Source organism: Gouania willdenowi, chromosome 5, assembly GCF_900634775.1.
Source record: "Gouania willdenowi chromosome 5, fGouWil2.1, whole genome shotgun sequence".
Taxonomy (NCBI): Eukaryota; Metazoa; Chordata; class Actinopteri; order Blenniiformes; family Gobiesocidae; genus Gouania; species Gouania willdenowi.
Window position 1 is genome coordinate 32320864 of NC_041048.1, and position 19334 is coordinate 32340197.

A 19334-nucleotide genomic window follows, 5' to 3' on the forward strand; every position below is an offset into this window, starting at 1 on the left:
CGAAGTTGAAGATTCCACGCGAGTTGCGAGGCTCCTGCCCAAAACAACGTTCAATGGAAATACATTAAAAGCGCAATTATACTTTGTCAACATTTAGAAACATTGCTTTTATTTAGCAAAAATCTGTAATGGAAACACAGCTACAGATTTATACACCAGCAGCAGAACTTTAAAGACTATTCTGAGACTGACTGGGAGCCAGTATAAAAACTTTAAAACTGGAGTAATGTGCTCTGAAAAAGGACTTTGCTGCATGAAAGAAGGTGTTTTACGTCGCAGGCAGATCCAGCTGAATTAGGTGGGTGCAATCCTGACCGCAAACCTTGAATAATAATAATAATTTACACAACTTGGCGCTGCACGCTCATGATAGAGGCCCAGGACTAGCAGTTGTGTTTGGAATGCAAACTGCACTTTACTAATGTTTTTATACATTACAGTGTATATATATATATATATATACAGTATATATACATATTACTTTTACTCTCCAAAAAGCAGAACATTGATGGTTGCACCTGTGTTACCCCCCAAAGGTAAACAGAATGCTAAACCGTTACCTCCCACCACTGGAAGCTGTTTCGTGCAGATGTTGGCAGCAGTGATGATTTTGTCGACTAAAGTTTTTCATCAACTTGACAGTAATGATAATTAAAAAAATACATGAAAATTAAAACTTTATGAAAATATATTATTATTATTTTTTTTTTTTGTCAACTAATTGAAACTAAACTATAAATTTGTCACACGGGACAAAATCCAATCAGAACTAATGTGATCATGTAGTTTTATGCATTGATCACATCCAATCTGTGCGTGTATGTGTGTGTGCATGTGCAAACATTAATACAATCCCATCTCGAGGTGATAAATGCTAATTGTGCTGTATACTTTACTAATCTGTAACTGATTAAATCCAAGCTAAATCTATCGACAAAAACTAGACTATAACTGCAATAGTCCTTATGACTACAGTTTGACAATACTGTAACTAAGTTGTATTTTAGTCAAAAAATTACGACTAGAACTAAATCAAAATGTGCTGCCAAAATGAACACTAGTTTGCAGTAGGTGTATCAGATTAATTCCTTATCATGTGGCATAATTATAGGATAGAATTCCTGCTGCAGTTGTTGGTGCAACATCATTATTAACCAGTGTAAAACTGCAGGGTTTAGATAAACTGCAAAGCCTCTACAACTATTTCAGGGCTTCCATGCATTTGCATGATTTTTTGCTTTGCATTATTACAATTTTTGCAAGGACTGACATATTTTTGCTTCTTGCACGTCACTACTGGAGAGTAACTGTCTTCTTTTGCAGTAAGCAGACCTTGTTATATTTTTTATTAATTCCAGTTGCTTTAAACACAGAGAGAACTCTGCTCTTACGAATGCATGTGTATGTACAAGTACATTATTTGTGTTCTGATTGAACTACGGTTTCTAAAAGCCCAGGGCAATATTTTTGTATAGAGTATTTCATACACGAGGCAATTTAATGAGCTACACATGATTAAAAAGTGCTACAGAAAATAGAGAGCGGTGCCTTGGAGGTTTTCCTTTTATTATCTAATACAAATAGGCATGTGCTAACTTGTCAGGACAGTCCATATAACATCCTTGCTGAAAAAAAAGCTTTTTATGCTTTTGTTGCTTCTCATAGTTGTACTTTATTGTTATTACACTTTCTTTATGTTGCAGTTTTTATGTATTCACCATCCATTTATCTGTAATACTCAGCAGTTTTGCTGTTTTTCTTCATTAGAGTAACACAAACATTTTCAAACAGTTTGTCCTGGTTTCCCATGGACCTTGAACTCATCTCGGGGAACCCGTTAATATAAAACACCGTAAATTTGCTCTATCTGAGAAATCGCACACGAGGAAAAAAGAAAGAGGACCAAAGTCCAGGAGAAGGAGAGAGATTGATTAAAAGAGACCAAATACCAGTGGATTTAATTGAAAAGGCTATTTATTGAAGTATATATTTAATCGTGATTTACTGTTTTGTAAGCCTTGAGTTTTTTTTTTTGTTATAGTTTTGGTTTCTTGGAGGCAATGTGTCTAATATTGTTTCAGTGATTGAGAGATTTTAAGAAGGTAAACATGAGATTCAAGGACAGATTTTATAATGCCGGGGTGTCAAACTCATTTTCGTTCAGGGGCCAAAGTTTGATTTCAAGTGAGAGGTGTGGAATGGAACAATTTAAACTTCCATATAATTGATTTAAAAGTATGTAGTACATGGACAACTGGTGGCCCCCAAAGCCAAAGCACAAAATTACAGGAATATACACTAGACAACATAAATACTCAAAATGACTCCAAAAACACCCAAAACGGCAACAAAACAAAACAAAAAACAAAAAAAAAAACATAAAACGTTTAATACAATTACAGAACGACAATGAAAACACAAATGGCTCAGAAATAACAAAATTACAACAAAAATACACAATATAACTCATAGCACACAAAAAAATAATAACCAAAAAAAACTGAATGAGAGGAAAATAGGCAAAATTACTTCAAAAACACACAGAGCCACAGTAGAAACACTCAAGGCAACAACAGAAAGCGCAAAATGAGATGAAAATACACAAAACAACCAAAAACACATGAAATGACATTATTCTACTGACATGAATGTTGATAATGTGGCCCTCAGATCAGACACGTTTTTGTGGCCCCGCTGTGATAAAAGTGGCCCACATCTGATGTAGTATATAAGGCACTGACTGTATTTATTTAATTGGGGGAAAATGTCAAATAATCTGAGGATTGAGCAGGATTTTGGAAAAATTAGGTTTCTTTCAACAATTTGAGAGTAGAAATGACTTCCATCATGTTCTACAAGCATGAGGAAAACTGTGAAACCCTGCAAATATTGTAGAGTTTCACTGTATTTGTGACAAATTCAATGAAACTCCACTTTAATAATTGTAAAATTCTACTTCCAAATAAATCTGTTGAAATGTTGTGTTTTTTTAAAGTGTGTTTTTATTGATGCCAATATTTGTTTGATATGATACATGATTTAAAATTAGTCACAATTTCTGCTTAGTTTCAATACATAATACCCATGAAACAGTTCTATTTTTTGAATATTGCCCAAGCTTAAGTTGCCCTGGAATTTTGCCAGATATTTTACGCCGCTTTGTAATTTACTGAAATATCCACAGCTAAATTATTTGGTAATTTACACAGTTTTCTCAGCCAATACTGCTTTCCCCTTTGGGCCAATTTTGATGTTTTAAAGGGCTAAACTTGGCCCCCGGGCCTTGAGTTTGACGCGTATTATGATACGCATTAAAGGTGATTGACTTGAGTCTTTGCTATAAATAGATAAATACATTTCTAAACCTAATGGACACTAACAACTTATTTATTATATTGTATTTTGCCATTACAAGGTAGATTCAAGAAAACGTTGAGTACTTTTTGAGTATGTGAGGTCGGCCCAAATGTCATCTCTCTTAGAAATCCAAACATGATTTACCCTAGTTTTGATTAACAGCAAATGCGTTGATCTGATTTACTGTACTGCAGCTACTGATTACTGAAGACGGCTTATGTTGATGTTTTTGACTCTCAGTCGTTTTCTTCTCTCCTACGTGAAGCCTCAGCGCCGAGCTTCTCCAAAAGTCCATTGAGGGCCTTGCTTAAAGCTCGCTCAGGAAGTGAAGTCACTCTTGAATGCAAGCCTGAGGCCTCGCCCCCAGCAATTACCCTGTGGAAAAAAGGAAACGACATCCTTCAGAGAACTGAAAGGTAAGGTGACAGTGTGAATTCATATTTTTGGCAGCTCTAATACATCATGAGCACTGCTGGGTGCATCTTCTACCTGATATTTGTTCTGATTAATAAAAACAAAAGACTGATAAGTCATAAGTCATTTTTTTAATATCTCAATATTATCAAGCTATATCACGATAAACGATATATATTTCAATATTTTGCCCTTTCCTTGAGATGATGCTTTGATGCATACAATGGAACCAGAATGGCAATACTCAATATATATTGATGTTTTCTCTGTGATGTAATTGGGGTTTCCTCGTTATTATAGCATAGCGTACCTGTTAGCTTCTTTTTTCAGAGGTAAATCCTTAAAATAAGGTAAGTCAGTTAAAGCTACATGCCAAATGTCTCAAAGGGACCTTTATTAACATAAGTGTAGAGAAATATCATAATTTATAAAACAAATGATGTGTATTTGTGCACATTTTTAAAACAACTTCAGCTGACCAAAGTGCTGTACATTTTTTTTTTTATTATTACAATTAACTATCAATTATTTACTTGTTATTACTGACAATTGTGAATATATCAGATACTATTATCTAAAGTATTATAATGTGACCACTAACACATGCACATGTGGGGACACATGTGCTGAATGATGGCCTTCTGAGGACTGTCCCTTTAAGGGCCCCATGGTAACGTAAGGTCAGAGTTGAGTCAGACCTGCCTACTTCCTGATTTGTACTGAGTGCATGGACAGAGTTTGATGTTATCTTTCTGTTATAAGCAGTGTTTGAGCTTCCCCTGCATGCAATAAACGTGCCGTGTGACTTTAACCAGTTGTTTTGAGTCCTGTTTATAACATTATCGACCCGCACACACCTCCAGATCTCTACAGCGCACGCACACACTTCCGCACGCACACATTCACTGGCACACAGTGACATCATGAAGCCAAACCATTTCCAAATGATTTAATCATTATTCTTTTTTTTTTACTAAGTAACTCTTTGTTTGACATAATGTTGTCGCTGCGGCTGCAGAGGTGAGTGAGAGGAGGGGGAGGAGTTTGGTCAGTGCGTGTGTGTTGAGTTCCACTCAGAGGGACAGAGCGGGAGAGAGGTGGGGCGGGGTTAAGATAGACTGAGGAGAAAAAGGCATAGTGGCGGCTCTACAGAAGAAACTTTTAATGTTACGTAAATTATATTGATATTACGATATAGTCCTATGCTATGTTTATTCAATAAATTAATTGATATTTATTAAAAACGTATATATAATATATCACCCAGCCTTATAAGGACAGCTATAGCACTTTGTTGTATCCCTGTAAAGATTAGCTTAGCTTTCAGTATTTGCTGCAGCCTTTAGCACCTATGTACAGGGGCGGATTCACTAAGATCTGAAATAAAGGGTGGTAAACCAGGTGCGTCCCTAAATCATTTGGTGGCACTGTTTCTTCACCTGCTGTTAATAATTCACTAACATTGCATCGCAAATAGGTGGGCATATAGACGTGGTTGAGACCACCCTATTTAAATAAACATTTTGCTGATTCAATGTGTAGATGTGAGTGCACAGAAGCAGAAAATGACATTTGAAGAAGTTCAATTGGGGGCAGATGGACTTTTTTTTCTGCGGCACAAACATTTATTAATGTAGGAAATAAAATAAACAGATAAAAGTGTTGTTTAAAAAGCTCGAAAACCAAATGTTATTTTTTGCCCCATAATCGAATGTGGCTGCTGAAGATGATCTCCTGAGAATCATCCAACAGGTCTGAGCTGTCCTGTGTAATGCTTTGTCCAAACCTTGTTATCTGGTGACATCCATGGAGCCCCGCACACACCACCCTCACTGTACTCCACAGGGCTGCCTCATGTTCAGCTGTTTCTCTCCCTCACACACACATTATTCTGCATTTTCTTTCAGTGGCATTAATATTGACTAATGATTTATTTAAAAAAAAATTTTTAAGGTTAACAGAGCATTTTTTCCCCATTTTTGCTGTGTATTGTGTCAACATTTACTGCAGCTGATCTCTGCGTGTGAGTTTGCACCTGCCTCTGAGTCGTACTATTTTCCAGCGCAGAAACAATCACCGCAAACAGTTCCAGATTTGATGAATTGTATTGCGGCTACTGCATTAATTTATTTGCATTTTGTCCTCCAATTATTTTGCGCCCCTTATGTGATCCGCCTACTTTACATATTCATCAGAGGGAAACGCGCTAAATGGATTGTGGGCGCATAGTGACACCCTTAAGACACACAGTCCTGATTCCCTAGGGTTTGTACTCCTAATTAGCGTGTGTAGCGACGTTTGGACACGTTTTAAAACCCCTAAACCTTTCGTGAATCCCCCCTTAATGAAAGAGAATAAAACGTGGTCCATTTTACAGTGGAGTGTGTAATTAAGACCCTTTTGTAGATTTTTGATTTAAAAAAAAAGCTGAAGTGGAGCCACCTATAATTACTGATTTCTTTTTAAAGAAACGCAGGAGTTTGATCATTACAATCAACAAAGATTCAAATGATTTGAAGCTTGACATCGAGGTGCTTCATTAACTTTATTGTTTTTCCCTTGATCCAAATTCTCAAATTCTGCAGACTTTCACACAGAACTAGAACACTAATCGAAAGTGTCCAAAGCTAAACACAGGGAACACACTGAGTGAATTACGTGTACATCATCCAAATTCTAAATTCTCACAGAGGTATGTAAGCCTTTTGAACGCTGCATGAGCAACTGAAGAGTGCAAACAGCATCCCCAGGACACTAAAAAGATGCAGTTTGAATCTAACTGCTTTCTGTAAAGGTTCTAAGAAAAAAAGAACAATACAAGAGAACCGTCTTGTCAAAACAGTGCTCAGGCTGTTCCTGTAGTGCCAGATGGGAGGCTGCATCAATAGCAGCAGAAAATTGGTAGAATTCCCAAGTGACTGTATCACAGACTCTTTGAAGGTGCAAACAACACTGGATGTTATAAAGGGAAATGTTTACCCTTCTATAAAGTGAAATACAGCAGTGATAAAATATATATAAATAATTTCGACTAAAAGTACAGCAACATTTGGTTACACTAAATTACTCCAAAATTATATAAAAATATGACAAATACCATAAAAAAACTCAGAACACGAGTTTGAAAACGAAATACATTTCAAAAACACATTTAATGACAAGAAAGATAAATGTTTCCCATCTCTAGTTTAACAAGACATCTGTCATTCTATCACCTTTTTAATTTCATTTACACTCATTTAGAAGTATCTGTACTTTACTTACTGTAGGTATTTATCCTTATATTACTTACATTTTATCCAAATATTTGTATTTTTTGCTCATTACATTTTAAAATTGACTTTCTTCAGCTTTACAGAGGAAATCAAAACCTGACTGTGTCAAAAAAGCGAACTCTATGGAAAGGAAAGATGAAGCAGAAGCTCCGTTAGCAGGTCGGGTTTATTGTGTCTGAAGGGTGACGCTTAGGGGCATTTTGGGATGTATTTGACACTTTATGAGTGGAATCTGTAGATACTGTAGGTCACCACAGAAACACTGTCACTTTGAAACAAGGAAGAGGTAAATAAGAAAGGGACATGAAGGAGCAGAGGATAATAGAAAGAAACTCATTGGTGCACTTTATTGAGAGTAATATTAGCACACATGCTATTGAAGCTAACATCAGTCCTTTAATTTAGAAAATGCCAATTTATTAAAGGCAAGTGTGTGAAGTAGTTACTTTCGGATTATCTTCCTGAAAACATCTGTTGGAATATTTCAAGGCTGAATTAAGTAAATAAATAATAAATCAATACTTGGAATAACCAGAAAATCTGTTATTAAAGTTAAGAATTTGTGTAACTTTTTGTATAAATTTCAGTAAAGCCAGAATTTTAGGAGTAAATTTTAACACAAGGTGAAGTGTGTACCTTCTTCTAATTTGCAACACCGTTAACACACCTGCAATTATTAGCATTTTACTAAATCATTTCAAATGTACAAATTGCAAATCATTGATAAGACCTGAGTTTCTCTCTCTTTTGATGTAACGTCTTAGTCTCATCATAACTCAGTATGCTTATGCTAATATGTTGTGCTTATCTTAAGCTAATTATAAATGGCTTTCTGAGTCTTTAGGCATTTTACCAGTATGGTTTTCTTCAAACTAGTTATTTTTATTGTCAATGTCATTAAAAATGTGTCCCCAGTGCATCTAATCAAATGGGCGGCAAAATTACTCATTCCACTTTTTAGATGGTTTAAAAAATAGTTTTTTATGACTTGAATTTTCAATAATGAAAAAAGAAGTTTCCACGTACGTCTTGTCACATATCCCCAAAGTTTTATATACTTATTGACAACAAAATATATGGGGCTGGCAATCTCGTGGCATTATACTAAAACAATAACCTGTATATTCAAGAATACACATGTGCTTCTACATGCACCACTTTCACTGTACGATTGCTGTCTGTGGTTTACAGCTTATTTGGCAAATCGAATTACAAAAAAATGCATTGCACAGGAACAAGGGGTAATTTCATGTGATTTTTATGACATTATCAGGGCCTCACGGGGTGCTGTTGTACAACCAAATACATAGCTGGTCATAATCTAATGGTAAATGGTAAATAGACTTTTAAAACAGACGCTTTTATTACCACTAAAGTAGTTCAAAACACTTTACAATATCAGCCACATTCACCAGTTCACACACACACCAAAAGTGACAGACTCAGATAAGGTGAAAGACAACCTTACCCAGTGAAAATCCATTGTGTGTCACTTGCAATGCAAATAAAATTGTTGCTAACACTTTATATTTCCATCATCTCTATAAAGAGTAAATAATGGTAAGTAGATCTTTTTAAATGATTTGTAATGCTACAATTGATGTTATATGAACAGTTTGTTGATGCACATATTATAACATTTTATACAGGAGGGCGAGTGTTACGGGGAACAGCTGCCTTTGACAAACAAGTGCATGCTTTCGCTGCCTTGCACTTTTGAAACTCGGAGTAGCCACTCCCGTCATCTTTGTTTTGGTCAGACGATGCATCGGCGCGCATATTTTGTGTCAACGTCATCGATTACGTCGACGCGTTGTCCCGGTGTCACGTACTGAGTTTACCTCCGTACTGAGATTAAGACCCTAACCTGACCCTAACCCTAACAGAATCCAATAAACAAATAAAACACGTGTCCGTTCACTTTGAAAACAAAAATAAACAAAAATAATTATTTATTTTTTGAGCAAAAGTTAATTTTCCGGTAGTGCGCATGTGCGCGCATGTGCATCTACAATCTCAGTACGATGCACACTTAGCACTTGACACCATCCCTAACCATGAGTAAAGTATTTATTATCCATCTAAAACATGTTTATAGATGCTTTATAAAGCATTAGTAAGGGATCATAATCTTCAGTTCCAACTTTATAATAACCATCCAAATAATGATAATGGATGCTTCATAAAACATTTATAAACCATTAACAAATAGCTGGTCTATGTTTCTCTGTAAAGTTTATAGATGTTTTTTGAACCATAAACAATGTTTACTAATCATTTGTTAATCATTAACAATAAATAAATAAATAACTATTAACTAAAGGATAAAGGATAATAGATTAACTATCTATTTACCATTATTTACCCCTTATAGATGATGGTTATTATAAAGTGTTACCAAGTTGTCCAAATCTGATTTATTAATTAGACATCTAGTTAGTAACCTCTATGCATTAAAGTGGTTCGACCCTCAGTATTATAGTGTTTTTTTTTTAGTGACTAATTCAAAGATAATATTTGAAAAGGTTATGCTAAGGAGGGAAAGTATTCAGGTTTTCAAGTGTTGTGAGTTATTTATTAGGACCAAATGTGTCTGAATGAATTTATTTGGACATAACTCTATTATACTAAGGACAAGCTGTTCTGAGAAACAAGCAAACTGTCACAAGAGTTTTTTTTTTTTACTCATTAACCATGTTAAGGTGTGTTCTTTATAACAGGGGTTCTCTTTTTTTTCTTTTGGAGAATTTAACCAACCAAAATTAGTTTTTCAAAAATAGCTGTTGAAAACACATATATGTATAATCTTTTTTAAAACATAAATTTATGTAATGCCATGCCCTATTTCAAAATAAGAGACAAGTCCAACATCAGAGACATTAAGTAAGCTATTTATTTATTTTTGACCAGCTGTTTTGACCCACCTAGTCCAGGTCCGTGACCCACTTTTGGGTCCCGACCCACCAGTTGAGAATCGCGGCTTTTTAAAAGAAAAACACATTTAGAAAATACTAAATACAACATTGGACTCTTTTTATTATGTTATGTGTCAATTAAAAAAATGTAGAATATATGTTCCAACCAAACATCACCAACACTTCTTGATATTGTTTGTTCCGTTGCGTCTCAGTCTAGCACAGCTGCATCGACCTGCCTGGATAAATGATGCCTCTTCTGCTTCCCACAGGATTGTTCTGCTTCCAAATGGAACCCTGAAAATTGCCAATGTAACCAAACGAGATGCTGCAAACTACACATGCATTGCTAAGAATCAATTTGGTACAGCAAGCACAACTGGAAGACTGCTCATTACTGGTAAGAACTGATTTTATTACAAAAACAAAAGAATAAAGCCATCTATCCATCCATCGGCAGGAGGAGGCAGTTAGAAGCAGGGTTGGGGTCAATTATATTTTAAAATTACATATAAGTCTATAATTATCCATGTTCATTGACTATGATTACTTTGACCGACATTTTTTCAAATCACAATTACAATTACAAATATTATTTTCCCCCTTAAAGTAAATTATAATTATGTTCTCAATTACAATAGTTTAATTACAATGAATGCAAAAAATGTAATAGTAAAATGATCCTCAAAAGAACTAACAAGTAAACTTGATATGAAGTAGGGAAACATCACAGCAATCACCTCTGAGGAAGACTGACAATTGGCATGTCAGGAGATCCAATTTCCTGAAAAAAATGAAACCTGAACATATTGATATGACACATATTTTAATAATTGTTAACTACGTATGTGTAAGCCAAATAACTGTAACATGGTTCCATAGTTCTGTGATGAATTACATTGTAAATAACAGTTTTTATGGAATTTCCATGCCGATTGCAATTACAAAGTCCATTATCTGAACTCAATTTCAATTCAATTACAATTACAACAGCAATTACAAAACAGTTTTTTTTTCAATCACTATTACAACTATAACTACGTCGTAATTGTAAATAATAATAATCAATTACTTGATTACAATTATAATTGACACCAACCCTGGTTAGAAGAACCTAATGCAAAACAAAAAATTCCTAACATACAAAGTACAAACCAAACTAACTTCATCATTTACCAAAGCAAAGACTGATGGATAGAAAGAAATAAGCAGCAGAATGCCAACAGGATACAGATACAATGAACCAACAACCACTCTGTGTTCAAGCACTCCTTAAGAATCGAAGAAGGAACACCTGAGTGGAGACAAGATGGAGAAGTGAATCGTACTTATCCGCTCTGCTGTTACACACTAACATGACATGGGGTATAGTAAACAAGGGATGAAGAAAGACTGCCTCTGATAGAGAGTGGGGATAAACTGAATTAAATAACAACACACTGCTTCAGGCACAAAAATAAAGCATATTTTGTTCATTTGCCTCATTATTTTGAACTAACATATAGTTATAGTGTGCTATTACTGTGCCCTTATTTACTTAACTGAAGTAATTTCCCATTAGTAAGTAATATGTTTTTTTTCTATTGTCTCTATAACAGTAACAAGAATGGTGATTGACAAACTAATAAAGCTAATATACAGCAGGAAAAAGTAAGAAAAGCACTGTTATTTATAATTTTTGTTAAAGGTCAGTATTTATCATTGGGTTGAGATAACACAGTTTTATATTGTGGTGGCAGACACCCAACTTACTCTGCTCATTAGCTTCCATTCTTCTCCTACAGTAACAGCTGAACAGAATTTAATTACTGTGACCTTTCCTCAACATATTCCAATGCAGCGTCTGCCACCACTGGGAATGTGCTCTCTGTAATCCGGTTCAGGACATTTATATGAAAATTGATTTTAGGTCATAAAGTGCAAGCAGGAGATGTAATTTACTGTTGTCAATGGATTGGCTTGAAATTTAAGTGGTCATTAAAACCAGGAAAAGAATGCATCTAAGATTGATTTATTAATTGACTTTATCCAGGCGGGCGACATCAGTGACATCAGTGACAATGTTGGGGGTAGAGCGGGTGTCAGAGGTGTGAATACTTACCAGCAATGTCATCTGTCTATTGTTTATGTGGACAGAGCCTACCAGGATCACCATGAGGCCCACAAACATGGAGATTATAGTTGGCGAGAGCATTGTGCTGCCCTGCCAGATCTCATGTGATCCCGCTCTGGACGTCTCTTTCTCATGGGCCTTCAACGGCCAGCTGATCAACTTTCAGCAAAACAGCAATCATTTTGAAAGAGTGGGCGGGGTAAGTCAGCTCACACATTCTGCTCATATTCTAGGATTAAGTGGAGTTTAGTCCATGTGATGTGTGAGGGTATGTTCCTCTGGGGGCTGAGGGCTGCTTCTGGGCATTAGTAATTAACGACATGCCAGGGCTGTCACTGAAATATCTGAATTTGTTATTCACATGCTCTAAAACAGAAGTGTCACACACTTTGTAACTTATTAATTTGTGTACTGTCCGTTCTTTGGTTATTCGGTTAAAAAAAAAAATGGTGTGGTTATTTTGTTTTACTGACTTAAAAACCAAAACAGAATTACAGAAAACTCTAAAATCAGACAAGCAGTGTTTTTCTGTTTTAAAATTAAATCTTGGCTTGTTCTGTTTGTGTGATATTTGGATATTTAATCAATCAATCTTTTATTTGTATAGCGCCAAATCATAACCAATGGTATCTCAAGACACTTTACAGTAGAGCAGTCTTAAGGACGGACTCTTCATTTCATGGATACACACATATGCATATATACGTATATGCACATACATATGTATCCCACACCCAACATGAATTCATTTAAAGAGGCAGTATTATGAAATGATCACTTTATAATGGTTTTGCTATAGTGATATACATTTCTTTAGCCTCATTCAAAGAGCCAAAAAAAGTCACATTACTGATGAACTGGTGAACTGAAATGCTGTTAATAAATCAAAACAAAATAAATGATGTTACATGTTAAAACATGGACATGATATGTGATTGAAGGAACCAGAGGTGGTGTAATGGATCTACTGGTGCTCCTCGTTTCTTGTGATCAACTTTCGTGTGTTGACGACAGCCTTTAGTCGCTCAATGTATCAAAACATGCAAAAGAAATATTTTTACTTCCCTCAAAAAAGCTGCGCAACTGTTTTTGCGAAAGTGTCAAATTGTAGAAGTTTTAACATCTATTGTTCCTCACACCAGCCCCACAGATGATGGTCAGTCACCAGTTTATTTGGATACTATTTGGACACAAAACAAACACTAAACAAAACAAAACGTAAAGGTGAGCAGCTTGTTACGAGCTGAAACATCCACAGACTGCATGAAAACACAAGTAGGACCACAAAACTGCTCAACAGTCCCATTGTGTGTATTTGCTCTGACAGAATGTGACATGCTTAAGCTCTCACTCTAACTTCTAACTGTAATTATCCAAATGTCTCACAAACAGAAGAAGATTTTGGCAATCTTTTCATTTTAAAACAGAAAAATGCTGCTTTTCTGTATTGGTTTTAACCTTAGTCCTGTGTTAGGGTCGGCACTGACTCGTTTTTAGTTTTTAAATGCATAAAAGAGTCACATAAATGTGTTTATTGCATCAAGGCTTTTTGACTTTGTCAGGAACCTCTATTTCAGCAAAATGAAAAAAAATAAAAAAGTTTTCACTAAATAATAAAATGAGCTGGTTGAAATTATGACCGTTGTGTTCTTAGGGTCAGTTTCGACCCAGTTATAATAGACCTTTTTCACGACAACCGGAAATAGCGCCTCCTGGTGCCGAGTAACTGCATTGCTCAACTTGCCAGCTTTTTCGTTCTTTGATGCGGAGGCAATCGCAGCGGCGAATACCCGAACAAATAAATTTGATAAGGGGTATAAGTTCTTCCATGAAGAATATATCCACAACTATCAAAATATGAAAAGAAGTAGCTTTGTGAACTAACCACTATCTACAACATTAAGAAGTATAGACATGGTGATAAAGAAACCTAATTTAGTCTGCTAAAATATTCGGAATGTTTAAAGAGAGGCATGCTATAGACTTTTAAATTATATTTTAACATTCTGATATGTGTTTGTCTTATTTACCTGTGGGTGGATGTGCTGTAGCAGCTCCATATGAGAGTACCCTCTCGAAGGCAGACTCGCTCTACGGTGGTACGATAAAATTACTCCAGGGAAAGAGAGATGGAACAGATCCACTTTTAAGGCGTCTGATGGTGGATCCACTGACAAAATCCTCCTTAGTGAAGTGCCGGTGTAGTGTAGAATACAGATTCCGGACCCTCATCCCTCTTAACTGCTTAGATCCACTGCCTCCTTTCGTCTGGGTCTGTCTGAAAAGCGTGGTTAGACAAGTATGGCTGTTTTCTTGCCCCACAAGAGCAACCAGGAACAGAACAAGAGCAACCATGCCGGAACTGAGCAATGTTGTCACTGTCTAACGCTAAAGCTATAGCCACAGGAAGTTGTTGCACACCACTTCCGGTTTAAAATGCGGAAGGTCTATAATAAAATTATGAAGCAATAATTAGAGCCAAAACTGAAATCATAAGTGCACAAGAGGTGTCAGGTCTGCCCCAGCATTAAGGTCAGAAAAACAAATATCTCTGCAAAGAACACACAAAAAGTGTCACTTTTTGTCACACATGCATCTAAACACACACACACACACACACACACACACACACACACACACACACACACACACACACACACACACACACACACACACAGACTTTTACTGTGATATAGCTTTGCATTAGTTTTGGAACTAGTAATTGATTTCTATTGGTTTGATTTGCTTGATCAGTTGTTGTTAAATTGACCTGGTAAATCTATAATTTGTGTCATAACGGGTTCCGCTTTCATTTTTTTTCAGTTTATATTCAAGTTTTAAAGTTCTATTGCTGAAAAAAAAAATGTTTTTGCCTTTTTCTTGATGTAAATACATATCGGTCGAAATTGACCCGTAACACTATAGATTTTACTATAGTTATTAATATTGAAATGAAAAAATAAATGAAACAAACTGATTGAAGAGATGTGTTCTATACCCCTTATAAATAGTCAGGTAACATAACAACCTTTTATTTATTAATATGATTCTCTTGAAGTTCATTTTACCATTTTTTTATTGAAATTGAGGGGTATACTGACAAAAAAAAAGGCCCAGAGGCCCACAGAAAAAAATATTAAAACCAACATTTTAACAAGATAACAAACAGATGATAGCTTATTGTTTTTAGTGTATTTTATAGCTGATTTAATACATGGGTCAAAACCAACCCGTGAACATCAGAGATGATAACAGAAAGCTAACACAAGAGGAAGGTTAAGTCAGTCAAAACAAAGTAACCACAACATTTATTTGTTATTTTGATTTAGTTTTGAAACGGAATAACCAAAGAACAAACAGTACACAGATTTTCACAGAAATAGCAATGCTGTTTATTTTTTTAAAAATCATTGTATGAAATATACTTTGTTGGTGCTTTTTTGTGGCTACTATAGCTATTTGGTCTACAATTAAACACATATTGACCATTGCACGTTTACACACTAAAATGTGGCTACCCAAGTGTCATAAGGCATTGAAAATTTTAATTTAAAACAGCTTCTTATATAGTTCTCCCTTGGTCTCTCATCTTCTTGGTAATTAAGCAGCGCGCGCCACGGTTTCACAGACACTTGTCTACCTCACACTTAATTCCCTCAAACCTAACAGGGCCACCACTCAACCAGAACAGATGTACAGTACATATCATTTTACATAGCATTCTATAAATAGCCTTTACACACTCTCTGTAAACATAGATATACTGCACACATTCAATGAAAATATGTTGAAATACCATTTTACATAACAGATGGGTGAAATGTATGCTTTTGCAATTGCATTGTGATCATGGCGAATAAGTATATTTACTTCTGAACCGCAAACATACACACACTCTATATGGCAACATGTATGTAATGCTGCGTTCACACCGAATGCGTCATCTGCGGCACCGGATGCGTCTGCCTCACAAAACGTTTCGCAGGTTTTGCAGGATCAAAAAATGTCCCCATTTGCTTCATATGCGCGTTTGATGCGAAGCCCCGCCCACCAGTGACACATCCAACTCGGTGAGTTTCACTGCCTGCTGAAGCGAGGAGCTGCACTCCTTTTTCACCTCTCATAAACTTACACCACCAGTGAAAAAAGCCGGTGTGATTAGTGGCTAATGCTATCCGAGCTCAGTGCCGACTTTCAAAGATGAAAACTACAGAAATAACTTTTACCTCCTCGATGATTCTCCTCCACACCTAATACTTCCTAGTCCCAGTTATAAAGGCCATGTTATACAGCTCCAGGTGGTCACACACAGCTTCTACTTCATGGTTGAATGGGTGAACAGACCGGTGTCCGTGTCATCGTCAACAAAGACTCTGATTGGCTTTCGTCATGCGAAACAGTCGCAGGAGTTCAATATTTTCAACTCTTACGAATGTGCGAATATGACAAAAGATTGGGATCGGGAGCGCGCTCGCAAGGCCAACGCTCTTGGCGCGCGAATCGGACCGCACCGCCGCACGGGAAAGATTTTGCCTCTGGGGCGCGTCTATCCAATGACTGTATATAATCTGGATGCACGAACATTTTGTGACGCATTCGGTTTGAACGCAGCATCAAACACAATAAACACACACATTCACTTCTAAAATTGATTTAGGGACTCCCATTAAACTCCTGCATGGTTTTTGATGCTGGGTGGAAACTCCCTCTAACTAAATTCATTTGCATTCTGAAGACACAAACGAATGACCTTCTAGCTACACCCTTTTTGCTCATATTTTACAAGTGCTCAACATATCATTATAGACAATTGAAGTGGAGTATTTTCTTTCAGAAACCTTTATGTTTCCATACTGGTTAATCCAGTCCTTTTGCTCATGGAATGAAGAACCTGTAGAAGAAATATTTCTTGTTGTCTTGCATTTAATAATTAGATAAGTTCACAATTGCTTTCAGATAGAATTTCAGGACAATGGTTGCATTGCAGCTTCAAATGACTCCCTATCTACATGAAATAGATATCTAAAACAAACACAACATACTCACACTGACTTGATAAATAATAAAACCCACATTGCAAGGACACGGTTCCTGTTCTTTGCTGTGGCTCCATCCTTCGGACCTGCTGGCACACGTGAATAAACCTAATGATGTTAATTTGTCTCAAGTAATGATGAATGTCCTGCTGCCCTTCACAAGACACCAACGTCCTAAAATGTGCAGCTGCTTAATTTGAAAACTGAATTTCATGTAGCACAGAGTCACATTATTGATTTACAGAAATCGTACATTTTGAAAAAAAAAAAAGCTTAATAAAGCATTTATTCAATAGCATGCAGTGTTGTACTGGAAACATTAAGCCAACAAAAAAAATCTTAATTAGGAAACAATTAACCATGGGCAGGCCTGTCATCTGTAAATGTTATAATATAACACTTAACTTGAAGTTCCATCAGGATCACTGTAGTCAAATTGTTTATTAGCATTCATTTTAGATTTGGTGGTAAGGCTCTTTTCTGGGACCTCTCTGCCATTCCAGCAGCTGCGTTGAAAGCCTGAAGCAAAGGGAGCTCCTCGTCGCTCTTCCATGAGCTACATGGAAAGGCATAAGCAGAGAGAGCGGTCAGCATGACCCCCTGGGACAGAAGCACAGATGTTTAGATGGCAACAGGAGACACTGTTTTATTAGGCAGAAGAGGAGGCACTGCGGTGGGGGTGGGTTGCGAGGCGTTTGCAAACGAAGCGTGCCAAAGTAGGCGTGTTGCAGTGGTTTAATTACAGCGCCGTGACTCACTCTAACCAATGGGAACATGGTCAAATTGAATGATTAACTGAATTAGGGGATGGCTACTGACAGCTGATGGGGCTGGCTTGCTTGATTTTCCTGCCTGCCTGAACTAATGCAATGCTCAATTTTTATACATAAAGGGTGACATTACACTGTCATTATCATGATTTGACTCCTGTCATTTACATAAATAAGGTGTCATGAAGGCTGTCATTAAGTGTTGTTCATTACACTGATCCTTTGTTACCCCTAACCCTACCTAAACCCACTCGATCCCTCCACCCAACCCAAAAATTCTGACATAGCTCCAAAGGTGTCATCATTTAGCAAAAAACACTTAATGACAGCTTCATCACATCATGCTAATGACAGTTTTATGTGTAAAACTGTGTATAAAGTGTTACCGATATTTGTTCTATACCTCAAGAATAGGATGGGTTTGACTTTTAATTTTTTTTTTCAGGTTAGAGATCATAAATAATGCAACTTCCCATGCAATAGCACATCATCATATCTAAATATACTCACACATGACTGTGGCCACGCCAAACTCCTCTCTTAATAGATGCCAGTGGCACTTGCTAATGACATTACTTTATAATGAGACACAGTAGTTCTCACATGATTTGTTTTCCCTGTCCAGAGAAATTATCGCCCCCCCCCCACTCAACAGCTTCTTGATGAATTCATTACCATTATTAAAGCAAATATGCCTGATCACTTCCACACTGCCAAAGCTCAAAGCCTCACGTTGCATTTTGAGCTCTGAGGTTGGCCAGGTGGCAGCTGACATCGGAGTCAGAATCAAGCTGTCAGGCGGAAGGAGACAAAGTTAAAAGAGACCAAAATAAAGGTGTTTTTTTATCCCATGGTGGCTTGGCCTCAAGGAGAGTTGGGTGCACGTTTGTGCATGAATATGGCAGAGAACTGCTCTGATCACAAGCCGTTGGCAGTGATTAAATCTACCCTGACTGCACTGAGTTCTACCTGGCACTTCCTCCCTCCAGGGACGAGTTTCTAAAGCGGCATGTTTCTGTTCTACCAGGTGACATTCATTCTTTGTGATTCTTTGCTGTTTCAGACATCTACCTCCCATCAGGCATTAGAGGAACAGCAGTGATATCGTCTGTAGCCAAGCTAAAATAAAAAAAAAAAAACTGAAAAAGCACTGTCAAGGGCTTTTGACATGGCATCACACGGCCTGCTCAAGATAGTCTATTATTTTTATACCATCTCGATGTGTGTCCCATTGAAATATATTATTTTAATAATTAGAACAAGTCACACAATATGCCACCAAGTGTTTTAAATAATATAACATGGTTTAATGATACATAATGTTTGTACAATTTGTCATTTTTTGTTCGTTAGTTGTGTATTTAGCAGAGGTGAAAAGAACTAATTACAAGTACTCACGTTACTGTAATTGAGTTGCTTTTATAGGTACTTGTACGTTTTAAAAGAAGTAATTT

At 36.5% G+C, this 19334-nt stretch overlaps 2 protein-coding genes across 4 annotated transcripts in view; both read left to right on the forward strand.

The window, feature by feature from the left end:
• The window catches only part of LOC114464078 (hydroperoxide isomerase ALOXE3-like), a 1091527-nt gene that overhangs the window by 246147 nt on the left and 826046 nt on the right, over window positions 1-19334 (forward strand). The window lies entirely within an intron of this gene.
• The window catches only part of cntn3b (contactin 3b), a 128074-nt gene that overhangs the window by 74980 nt on the left and 33760 nt on the right, over window positions 1-19334 (forward strand). For both annotated transcript variants that reach the window (XR_003674144.1, XM_028448130.1), the window contains exons 11-13: window positions 3623-3773; window positions 10234-10361; window positions 12098-12273. Coding sequence is in view for 1 of the 2 variants with exons in the window: in XM_028448130.1 (XP_028303931.1) it covers window positions 3623-3773; window positions 10234-10361; window positions 12098-12273 (455 nt within the window). In the remaining variant the exon portion in view is untranslated. The remainder of the gene's footprint in view (window positions 1-3622; window positions 3774-10233; window positions 10362-12097; window positions 12274-19334) is intronic.